Source organism: Dreissena polymorpha, chromosome 4 (assembly GCF_020536995.1).
Source record: "Dreissena polymorpha isolate Duluth1 chromosome 4, UMN_Dpol_1.0, whole genome shotgun sequence".
Taxonomy (NCBI): Eukaryota; Metazoa; Mollusca; class Bivalvia; order Myida; family Dreissenidae; genus Dreissena; species Dreissena polymorpha.
This window is the reverse complement of record NC_068358.1, coordinates 130,791,225-130,804,122: the sequence shown is the minus strand read 5'-3', so window position 1 is coordinate 130,804,122 and position 12,898 is coordinate 130,791,225. Positions and strand designations below refer to the sequence as shown.

The 12,898-nt window shown below is 32.9% G+C and overlaps 1 protein-coding gene across 1 annotated transcript; it reads right to left on the bottom strand.

Moving 5' to 3' along the window:
- Nucleotides 1-7,048: 7,048 nt before the first annotated feature.
- LOC127877718 (uncharacterized) lies at nt 7,049-10,246 on the bottom strand. Its single transcript, XM_052423853.1, has 4 exons — nt 9,813-10,246; nt 9,333-9,405; nt 8,056-8,173; nt 7,049-7,249 (listed from the first exon to the last, which is right to left on the bottom strand). The coding sequence occupies exons 1-4, from the start codon at nt 10,084-10,086 to the stop codon at nt 7,145-7,147; spliced, it is 570 nt and encodes a 189-aa protein (XP_052279813.1). The 5' UTR covers nt 10,087-10,246; the 3' UTR covers nt 7,049-7,144.
- Nucleotides 10,247-12,898: the final 2,652 nt, after the last annotated feature.

The following is a 12,898-nucleotide window of genomic DNA, read 5'->3' as shown; positions in this document are numbered from 1 at the left end:
TTTCCCTTGTGACTTCAACTCTCACTGGGAAATGAACCCAGATCTCCCACTTAATTTGAAAGTAGGCATGTTTTCTTTACACCATGAAAGTGATAAGTTGAAGGAAAATGCTAAGCATACTGTTTTCCAAATAGTTTTAACATAATCGAATTTAGAAATTATTTTTCTGTTTATTTACCATGTGACCCCGAGGGTATGGCTAGATTAATATATAAAAAAATCACTTCAACTATATTGATAATTCACATGATGGTATGCTGAATACCAAATATCATCATAATTAAAGTTGTTTTAAAAATAATACACGTTATAAATACAAGGGTAACAAAGATACCTGCTGAATAACAAATACCTATTTCTTTAGCATTACAGTTTGGGTGTGTGTTTTTTAATTGTTCACTTAATTAATACAATGGTAACAAGATACCCTAAAGGCAGGGCCAATTTTAAAAAGAGTTTTTAACTAGTTTGGCAAAATGAGAATTTTCCAAAGAAGTCAAAATATATAGCAAGAGGAAAATAGGCCCAATGCGCTCATCTGATACCCGAAGCAACTTAACTACTCTGAGAAGGTGGAGTTCAGAATAATAAAACAAACTGTATGAAAAATAAGTATTACATTTCTAGGAAATTTTTATTTTTGAAATGGCCTTAGATATCATTAGCAAGTATGTATTGACCAAGTTACAGGAAAATTGGACAAAAATAAGACTTCTAGTCGTAAAAAGCTTGTATTTTAATTTGACTTAGGGGCTTAAATTTTTACTTCATTTGACTCAGTTCAAAGTCAGCCGATATTTTTGGGTACACATGCGAGGATAAATGTGGGAAATAAAGCGTTAAAAAGGTTTCACTATAACCATATTAGGAAAACTGCCCCGCCCCGTGCAATGTTTTTTTAACAGACCGGAACCAATTTCTAACTCAACCCAAAAACACTGGAGCGAATGTTATGACCAAGTTTCATAAAGATTGGACTAAAAATCTGACTTAAAGAGTTATCACAAGGTTTCACTTAAGCCATTAACGAAAGACTGCCCCATCCCCTGGCATCTATGATTTTTTACATTATAAGAACGTTTGTTCTGAAAAAGGTTCATGAAGATCCCACAATACATTTGACTTTTGGAATGCTAACAAGCTTTTTCCTTTAATTCTACCTAGTTTTGGACCTTACAGGACCCAGTTTCAAACAATTAAAGACAGAAAATCCAATCATAAAAGCTCACCATGGGCAGGTTGTACTTCGGTGTGCTCAATAAGAATGCTTGTATTCAAACAAGCAGATAAAACACCTCGAGACTAAGCAAATTGTTGCATATATGTTTGCTTATTGTCACCCATCAAAATCTGAAACATTATATAACATTTGTGATGCCTTTCATTGAAAATTAAGTAAACATGTTTTACCTACATAGTGTTATAAGCTTTTGCAAAAAAGCAGGAATTTATAAGAATGTTTGCCAATTACATGAAAATATATGAGACAAAGATCAAACTTTAGGAATTTATAGGAGACTGTAGGAGAGTGGACGCCCTGCCAAATATTTTTAGATGGTCAATGCTCTGCTCATCGCGAGACCAATAGATTTCTGGATGCAAATTCTTTTCACCCTTGGTTTTGAATACAGTCACTCCCAATTCATTTCCTGATGACCAACAGTTTTCTAGATGGCAAATCCCACTGCTTTTCCCCTACGATCAACAGTTTAATATATAGTCACTTATGAAGTTCTAGACAGTTGCTATCAGTTCACATTTTTTTACACGTTAAATCCAAATTTTTTCCCTATGTTAAACATGTTTTTCTGAGGTTTCAATGCTGTACCTTATGATCAACAAATATCTAGTCATTTACACTGCTCTTCCGTTAAGGCTTGTGACAACTAATTCGACTGCTCTTCATTACTAATACTTGTAATTACTTTTTTTTTCTCGTTACTAATGTAAAAATGTATTTTAATAGCATTTCTGCAACACCAGTAAAATGCACTAAGCTGTTCACTAAGTGATAATAAGATACCTTGTTTGTTCTTCGTGTCGATCACTCCAATGGACAAGCTGTCTCTCTGAGGTACACATTCTTTGTGATCAGCATGTTTTGTCCAGCAAACTAAAATAAAAACGAAAAGGTCCATATTAAATTTCAAAAATAGATGTTCAATTTAATTCGTTTCCGTGGCCAACATGGCCCATATAATCAACTTTTGTTTCAAAACGTGTGTACAGTCAAAGATAAAGTGTACTAAAATACCCAAAAGTGCAAAATAAAAAGACGGTAAATACGTTAACATTTGACATCTAACATTGACGTTTACATTCGAACAAGGAGACAGTCATACAGGCGACAATACATCTGCACACATTACACATTTGTGTGATTTACATAATAAACTATAACGATCTAGTTCAAACATGCTTCTTGGCACAAACACTCAAACGTTGTGATTGCTAGAAGGTGATTTCAGCACAGAGACTCAATAAAAACAAGCAAAGGCCATAATTCTGCCGAGTTTGGTCTCACACATATTTTTTCCTTTAAAGTAAACAATCTCTATAAGCGTTTAAAATTCAAGTGAATCTGATCAGCTGTTATACAGGGGTTAAGTTTTAGAAATTAAAAGAAATATATATTTTACAGTCTTAAAACTGAAAGGGACATTATGATGCCAAAAATATATCTGCGAAAAGTCTGTCTTTTATCATCGCTGACCCAGAAACAGCATTCTGATAAGAAAGTTGGAATAAAATCCACCAAGCTGTTGAGTACACAACATTAAGGAGAAGTAATTTGCTTCACTGGAAATACAAGGTTCCATGATTGCCCTATCGCGCTCACATAGTATGCAGTAGCGTTACCGATTGTGTTCCGCGTTTAATCGGTAAAAAATCGCTAAAATGTAAGCGTTTTTAACCGATTTAACCGCTTAATAGATTTTCAGCGGTTATTAAGCGTTTTAAACGGATTTCATCGGTTTTTAAGCGTTTTCATCCGTTGAATTGAGCCACCACTTTTTGAAGCGATTTTACGCGATTAATCGCTACGCATGCGCATTTGTCCATACCGTTGAAAAGCGCTGAATGGGCGGAGCCTAACAGAGGTATGTGTGTTATAAAATATTTATAGATCCTTCCTTATCCGTGTGTTATCCATTTTCAGTTTGAACGTTATAATTATATTATTTGTATTGTGTATCAAACTGAAATATATGTTATTCAAGAAATATCATCTTTTATTGCAAATCCTTACACAAATACTGAAAAAATATCTGTAGGATACTGTATGTGCAGTGTCCGACAAATCCATTGCCAGTAGCCCGGGGGCTACCGAAATCTTTCATCGGGCTACTGAAAATTTCCAGGTCCCGCCGGCTACTATAAATCTATAAGAGCGGTAGCCCGGTTTATTGACAGACATACGTAGAATAAACACGCTGACCATGTGTTTGTAGACTGTGTATTGCTTATAATCCGATAACAAAGTGCAATCAATTATCTAATCAGTCACCGATCACTTGCGGTAATGTTGATTGTAAACAGTAACAGTGTATTTTAATCATCCAATCAGAATCAACATTTGTCGTCTGCTAATAATATAATGAGAGCCGGTTGGATAGTTTGCGCACATGATGCAACGACATTTCGCAATTTGGACTTCTTTGTTAAAGCGGGTATATACGATTTTGTCAAATATTTATGAATTTTTATAAAATGTGTAAAAAATTATTATATATATGTATTTCAATATAAATTTAAATAAAAGTTAAGAAGAACATGTGTCGAAAAATGCGAAATAAGCCAGGGCCCGGTTGCTCAAAGCATCGTTAAGTCTTTACGGACCGTTAAATGGTAACGGGCCTGTTAAAATCAGCGTTAGCGTTAACATTGGGTTGCTCAAAATAACGCTGGCTTTTAACGGCCAGTTTAACGCCAGTTTCTGCCGTTAACTTTAATTGAGGTTTAAAGCACAATTAAACAGTTAACGCTAGGTTTCAAAATGGCTGCTATAGCTGTTCTGCCATTTAGGAAACCAAAGGAATTTCGACTGTCACATCATCTTGATGAATTAACTAGTGAAGTGTTTATTGCACGTTATCGTTTTTCTAAGAATGGAGTCTCTTTCTTGGAAAATCTTTTTAAGGACGATTTGCAACGGCAAACAAACAGAAACCATGCGCTGACATCAATCCAACAAATCCTCATAACATTGAGATTTTTTGGTACTGGAGCATTTTATTCAGTCATTGGAGACACTCTAGGATTCCACAAATGTACGGTATCTAGAGTTGATGAAAATGTAACGGATGCCATCATCAAGCACTTGCACGAGTTCGTTGTGTGGCCATCGCCAGCGGAGAAGGAAAGAGTTAAACAAGGCTTTTATGCAGTTGCTGGATTCCCGAATGTAACTGGCTGCATAGATGGAACACACATCCGCATTCAGGCACCTCATGATGATGAAGCTTCATATGTCAATCGGAAAGGCTTTCACAGCATAAATGTCCAAGCTGTCTGTGATCATCAAGGTAAACTTAATAATGTTTTATTGTTTCCATTGCACACACATATATATATATATATATATATATATATATATATATATATATATATATATATATCATCTGAAATGAATAAATAAATGCATTTAGATCATGTGCTTATTTGTTTGTACTTGTAGATTTTTATTTGCAAAATCAGCGTTCATATGAAATGTTTTGTAAGCATTGTTAACAGTGAGATATCTAAATTAATCAAGTAAAATACTAAGGATATTATAAATTTGTATTTGATTATTTAATATGTAAAATAAGTTTTACATGTACAACTTACCTTTTATTATTTTTCTTTATCAAATGTTTGAACGTTTATTTTTTGGTGCAAGGTTTTAATGGTAATATTAAAAACATGGGAGATAATTTAATGCAGCATTTTAAGAGTCAAAACGGTCGTTAGTTAAAACGGGTTTCGAAAGGGGTAAATTATGCCTCATCTTAAATAACGTTAAGGTGTCACACTCAAATACAAAGCCTTCGTGTTCATTTATAGTTTGTGTGTGATACAGGAAAATTTACAAGTGTCAATGCCAGTTGGCCAGGGTCATGCCATGACAGCCACATCTTCAGGACGTCGGGTCTCTGTGCAAAGCTGGAGCGGGAGCATACAAACTTTGCAGATGGTGTGCTGTTAGGAGATAGTGGGTATGTTAAACTTGTTTTAGCTAAATAAAACTTATTGGTGTATATTCAATGGAAACTAGGATAGAATAGTATTAAGTTATCACAGAAATAAAATTTCATCTAGTGCGGGGCTCGAGTTTGCATTTTGCTTTACCAACTGAGCTGATCTTTCTGACTCACGCACAATAAACGCCTCCTGCAATTTAACTTTGACGCAGACTTCCTGATATTCCTACCTATAACATCTGGCCTCATATAGGTCACCCCAAAGGAAAATTGCGCCCGCTGCGGATCTCGAATCCCTGACAGACACAACAAAATCATAGCAGTCTGGCTTACCGCACGGCTGATTCTTTCAAAATACCTCTAGACTTGTACCAGTATAAAACATCTCTCATAGTTGCCATAAATTATTTATTATAAGCAAATCATTCCATGTGTTAATTAACAAAGGGGTTGGTAAAAACGAATGCCTCCAAGGTTCAGATGTTTATTACAATTTAAAAAAGGCACGAACTTAGTGAAAGATAAATAGGACAGGCCTGACTAAAAAACAACATCGAACCTCGAATAACAATAAACACATACATGATACACGCAAGTAAACTGTACTTTTATGAAAAACATAATAGTCAAAGGGGAGTAACTAATGTTTAACTTAAATGAAATCTTTATAAGAGTTGTATCCCATGTTTCATGACCTTAATTCATGAAAAATGTAACAAATGAAAAGACAAAATTATAAATGATACAATTGATAAAAACTTTAAACAAATTAATCGGATGCACACACAAACAATAGTTTTAAACAATACTAATATGGTTTTCATACAATTCAAATGTAACATTCCCATATTAAATCTTATTTTAATGAAATGGACATATGCAAATAGTTATGGTGTCTGTTCAAAAGCACTGAACAAATATAAACTTTCACCACTTTCAGTTACCAATGCAAAGTGTATATGATGACTCCTTTCCTGGCGACGGATTCTGTGGCAAAGGAAAGGTATCAGCAAGCCCAAACCCGGACACGAGCAGTCATTGAAAGAAGCTTTGGGAGACTTAAGCGTAGATTTGCTGTTCTACACTCTGAGGTATTTTTTAATGAAACAAAGTGGGTAGGACATACACTTTTCAACCAAATTAACATACAGTGAATATGTACATTTGCCATCTGACAATAACACTATGCATTTGTATATTTCCTTTTTTGTTGCATTTAAATTACTTTGATTTCTAAATTTTTTTTAACACTTTACATTTTTAAAATAATACAAAATATATTTGACCTTTTACCTTGAAGGATGACCTTGACCTTTCACCATTCAAAATGTGCAGCTCCATGAGATACACATGCATGCCAAATATCAAGTTGCTATCTTCAATATTGCAAAAGTTATAACAAAACTTTAAGATTTATTAAAGTTTCGGACAGACAGAATGACAGACAGACAGGCCAAAAAAATATACCCCTTTTTTTTAAAGGGGGCATAAGATTAGTAAATGTTCATTACATAATTTTACCTAGAAATCATTAAAGGTTTCTATATTTAATATGCCTATACCTGTTATATAATTTCAATATTTGCAGGTTAGATTGAAGCCTGCAACGATTTGCAAGATAACAACAGCATGTGTGATTCTGTACAATATTTGCATCAAACTCAATGAGCCTGACATTGGAGATTCTGATGAAAATCAAGACAATAATGATGCAGTATTCAATCTTGCGATGAACGGGAATGGAAGTGGGACACACATACGTGAATACATTGTGAATAGATATTACACATAATGGAAAAAAATTGTTTCTCAAATTTATGTAGGGACATTAAATATATAGGGTATAATATTACACAATTATTGCTAAAAACACTTTTATTATATTCATTTAAAATAATCAATGTTAATCATTTTGTATTCAATAAAGCACTGAGGCAACTAAGTCAATATAACCATTATATTTAGTCCTCGAAAAATTTTCCATTGATGATCTCATCTACAACGTTCTGGTCACGTCTCATTTCCTCTTTCAGCAGCATTCGAATCCTTATATCAAGTAGTTGTTTCTGAAACATAATATTGCATTCTTAAAGACTGGTTCTTAACAAGTAATTAAAACTGAAACTTAATACAAACATAGATCATTTTGATTTTTTATGCATTAACAGTACAGTAAGATAAGTAGTCAGTCTGAACAATTTAACATTAGTTCTTTTGTAGACCTGGTGAATGTCATTGGTTGAATTTTTATATTGTGTATATTTTCTTATACTGTTAATCACCAGTGTATTACAGTAATACTGTTTCATACAGAAAATTCTGTTAACAGTTGTCACTGAATCAATAGCAGTATAATTATTGATCAATACCTTTATCAGTAAATAAAGACTGTTTTAGCAAATGTTTTATTTAAATCTATGATTTGTTATTGCAATTATTGTATGTACTTAATAGATTCAACATTCTAAGTTAAATAATTTTGCATATTTTTCCTGTGCATAATTATAGAGTTCCATTCTGTTTACATTTGGCTGAGAACTAGGCCAGCCATCAGCTGATTGAACAGATGTATTTAAATATAGGTCAGGAATATTCCCACGCACTTTGTAAACACTGTCTACTCTAGTGGAGAATTTACTGCATTAATTTCAATTTGCTAGTAAAGGCAAAGGTGTACATGTCTAAGAATAACTTACTTAAATTTGTGTGTTTATTGATTAAAAAAAATATTTAAAACATGTCAAGAGCCATTTTCTCAACAGAGGTAGTATGTAACAGGGTATTCACATACACTAATTATCATTTATTTGAAAGTATGATATTTGAATAATAATATGGAATAAATAATGCCACATTGTTATCACATTCTTACCTCCCGTTCCTGCTTTTCCACTTCCCCTTTGAAGTATTGTACCTGCCAGTACTGCAGTTCTTCAGACTTTGTTGCAAACTTCTTTTGCTTCTTTGCTGGACCTTTATTACAACACTCACTGAAGTTAAAAAAAAATACATATGCAATAAACACTAGGCTTATTTTAATCTTGAATTAAAATGTTTAATGTATAACACAATTATAATCTGGTTCAAAGTTGTTACTTTACCTTTCTTAAAATAGATTTCTGAGTGAAGTTAACCTTTTTTATGATTGGTTGATTTGTAAACTCGACCGCACGGGTTTTTTAAGATTGTTTATACTTGTTTTTTGTAAGCGTTGAACACCCAGTGTTAAAAAATTTGATTTTCCCAGTTCCACCCTCCCAAATAAAAGTAGTTTTGCATAAATCATTTTATAGAATAGGTCATTGTGATAAGAATATTGATCATTTGTTATTGCTTACTAATTTGCTTTGTATCTTTGTTTGTAAAGTGCTTTGCATTTATGACATTGTCTGTTTATTTACATATTTAATATTTGTTTTCAACTTGAATTGTTATTAACATATTGTATAATGTTTAATGCAAGGAATGCTTGTATTATGCTTTGAATGCGTTTGCATGAATATTCTACGAATTATTACACGTGACTTATAATTGTCATAAATGAAATTGTATGTATGATCAATTTATATTTTTGATTTACATTACTTCATGTTCGATTTAGTAATTCAATTATGATATTATTTGAATTAATTTTGCTGTGTTACAAAGCTAATAAAATTTGACTATCATTGAATTTGTTATTTATTGTAGTTATTACTATATATATATATATATATATATATAATTTCTCACCGATTAAAACTTAAGGAAAGAAATTGCAAATTGTATGATGAAGTACATGGAGTTTACAAATATTTTAAATACAGCATTCTTAACGGCATTTGATCATTAAATAGTATGTTATATAATTATCACAAATAATAATAGTAAATACTGATAGTAGAATAAGTGTGGTTGGAGAGGCAGCAACTACTACTTAAGTAACTAGCCATTATATTAGTAACTACTTTTAGTAGCATTAACTACAATTAGTTAAAGTCAAAACTACTAGAAGTGGTAAATTGTATTAGTACTATAAGTAAATACTAAAATTAGCAGTAACTTTTATTAGTATTTGTGTTATTTTATCAATTCTTTATTCTTACCTTTACTGCTCCATAGATAGTTGTATTTGTGTTATTATTATTTTAGAAACATTATTTTATATACCTTGACCGCTCCGTTTGTTCAACTGTTCCCACAGCGGGCGCAACTGTGGTGTTGGACAGAAAGTGACGACCATCTGTAAAAATAAACACAACACCATCAGAATTGTGTGTAACCTTTGCAGCTCACGACGGTGAAAATAAAACACATATTGTAACCCGCAAATGGCGCAATGCCATGTGTCTAAGCGAGTGTCATTGTGAGAAATTGGATACTTATTGGACATAATTTCACATGAAATGGTGAGTATTATTGTTGCATTATGATTTGTGACTGTTTGTATGCAGTTTGAATTATCACATCAATAAAACTTGACTTAATTGTTGGTTTAAACAGTGTTGAACATGGGAAAAACCCTGTTACTATAAATAGCATATATCAAAGCAGACGGCCGTTGACATTTCATTATTTACTTTTTATTAATTGTTTCAATTGGTAGTTTTTAAATGAAATATTTAAAAAAAAAAGATTATTAGAACAAACCAGCTTCATCGCTGTCCAATCCTCCAATAATCCCATTGAAGGATGCCGAATCTTTATACATTTCGGCGATCCGAACTTTTTGTTCATCGGCGACAGCTGTCAGTGTCAGGGTCCCTCCGCCCGTTTTACGCCGTTCTAACTTTTCACTGGTAACTGCTGCCTTGCTCTCTCTTTTCAAGTTCTGCCATTTATTACTACATTCATCCGCAGTTCTAACTGCAATTCCTTGTGCAGAAATTACTTCAGCAATTTTCGTCCACATATCTTTTTTCATTTTATTATTTACAGTGTTTGAAAATTTATTAGTTAATATTGAAAATGTTTTCTCATCTTTAACCAGCTCTTCCAATTTCAATATTTCTGTATTGCTAAAGTTAATGCTCCTTTTCTTTCTTTTAATTTCAGGTGAAGTCACTGAAGATGCGTCTACTTGGGATGCCATTTTGGAATTGGATAACAGGAACAGGAAGTGGAAATTTGGAATGGATTGTGGGATTTAACATGGATGTTAAAGTCTTAACGCTGCGTTAATTAACGCTAGCGTTAAAACTTGTTGAGCAACATGAAGTTAACGGCTGATCAAATTACGCTGCGTTAGGGTACTTAACAGAGGTAAAGCTTAACGGTAATGTTATCTTAACGATGCTTTGAGCAACCGGGCCCAGAAATTTAATTCTGAAATTGAAAACGGCTGTACAGCCGAATTCGCCAGCATGTATACCATACATGTACGATGTGAATCTAAACTTAGTTTAACGGTTTATTTGAATTCCCGCAACGATATCTATTCATACGACACACGAACACTAACTCCGATCCTAATACAAAGACGAATGCTTCGGTTATTGTAGGAAAATATGTACGTCACAATCGGCTCGGGGCGCTAATTTGTCTTGGCTGCATTTTATGAAATTCGGCTTTAATGTATAATTTTTCTTTCCCATTTTATGTTATTGTAACATATTTTTATCAATATATTACAATTAAACACATATAAAAAATCGTATATACCCGCTTTAACCGTAACAATAAGTAATAGCGACAACGTTTTTGATGTCGTTAAAGCGGGTATATAAGATTTTGTCAAATATTTATGAATTTTTATAAAATGTGTAAAAAATTATTATATATATATATTTCAATATAAATTTAAATAAAAGTTAAGAAGAACATGTGTCGAAAAATGCGAAATAAGCCAGATATTTAATTCTGAAATTGAAAACGGCTGTACAGCCGAATTCGCCAGCATGTATACCATACATGTACGATGTGAATCTAAACTTAGTTTAACGGTTTATTTGAATTCCCGCAACGATATCTATTCATACGACACACGAACACTAACTCCGATCCTAATACAAAGACGAATGCTTCGGTTATTGTAGGAAAATATGTACGTCACAATCGGCTCGGGGCGCTAATTTGTCTTTGCTGCATTTTATGAAATTCGGCTTTAATGTATAATTTTTCTTTCCCATTTTATGTTATTGTAACATATTTTATCAATATATTACAATTAAACACAAATAAAAAAATCGCTATTTTAGGTTACAAAATCTTCATTAACTAAATGAATTTCTTTGTCCAGATAAAAAGCGCGCGAAAATTGGCATGGGTGTATTTATTTGTAAATAAAAACTTCGTAGCGGGTACAACATTGAGATAATTTAATTTCCATTAAAAGTTTCGTTGTGAATTATTTTGCATTGACATTTCCTCTTAATAAAATATAATGTAAACACGCTGTATCGTTACCGTTACGCTAAGTTCCTTCATTATTGAAACAATTATTGTATTGTATACTGACTGCACACAAGTGTCGTAACATACGGATGCAATACGTAAATTCGGACAGTACTTAAAGTTGGACACACGTAAATAAATGATTTAATACTCTCTTGATTTCTTTGAAACTCGGTATTTGTTGTTAAAAAGGGCAATTGCATTGATTAACACCATAAGAGTCCATAGTATTGATCATCTAAACGCTTTATTTACGTTTCCGACTTTACGTACTGTCCGAATTTAAGTACGCATACATGTGCACATACATTTAATATCTACATGTAGTATATGATTTTCTTTTGTACATTGACATTTAAAACGCGCAAATGACTCTCGCAGACATGTGTTTACGGTGGCTGCGAAGCATCGCGGTGTTCACGGGTGTTCCCGTTAACGATAGCGTGCAATCGCGGCGATTTCGGGTGTTCGCCGAACACCGCGGTCAATGGCGTTGCCCCCCCCCCCCCCCCGCGAAATGATGTCACTCATCGGGAAAAGTGAACATCGCGGACAGGCGTTTTTGTTTAAGTACACGGTGCCTGTACTATAACATTAATTTATGATATTGACTGTGTACATCAGACTACTTGCTGTATTATGTATATGCATATGTATGTATACATATTATGTATATGCAAATGAAGAAATAAAATAAAGATGAAAACTTGCCTCTTATCATTTTGTAGGTAAATTTTATGGGCTACCAAATATTTTTATTGGTAGCCCAGTGGGCTACCTGAAAAATAAGAAATTTTTCGGACACTGGTTTGTGGGATAAACATAATTCAATATAAGATGAGGGGATTGACGTGCAACACGCTCACAATTTTATTGTCCGACTTAATTCTCGTGTTTGATAATGAAGAAATGTGTCGTTATTAATTGTCGATGGAAACAGTATTTTTCAAATTAAATACTTTAAGAATACCTTAACAGTGAGCGTGCAGATTGAGAGAAAAAGCAGAAGTGTCGTGTTTTTTGTTTTGTTGTTTTTTATTTAATGAGAGTCGTAATGATCGTTTATATAGTATGTAAGTACATTATAACGACAAGAGAATTCATTAAAATGTTAGTCAGTGATAATTCTAATCACACAAATATATTTTTAAAACGGCAACCTATTTTCGCAAATTGCGGGACGATCGTCGTTTAATTAAAATGCGTTAGTTATAAGTGTTACTATTATTGTTTACTACTGTGTCTATTTGAATCATTTAAAATAATTGATTATTAATTGATTGGCTATGGCGGATTAATATGTAAGTTGAAAAGTGTACTTTTTTAAACTAAACATCTTCATG

Bases quoted from the DNA above. Each gene is read 5' to 3' on its own strand.
- LOC127877718 (XM_052423853.1), bottom strand. From the start codon at position 10,086: ATGAAAAAAGATATGTGGACGAAAATTGCTGAAGTAATTTCTGCACAA. The intron at 9,406-9,812 runs GTTTGTTCTAAT...TTATTTTTACAG, and splicing joins ATTGGACAGCGATGAAGCTG to ATGGTCGTCACTTTCTGTCC. The intron at 8,174-9,332 runs GTATATAAAATA...TTTTAACTTCAG, and splicing joins GAACAAACGGAGCGGTCAAG to TGAGTGTTGTAATAAAGGTC.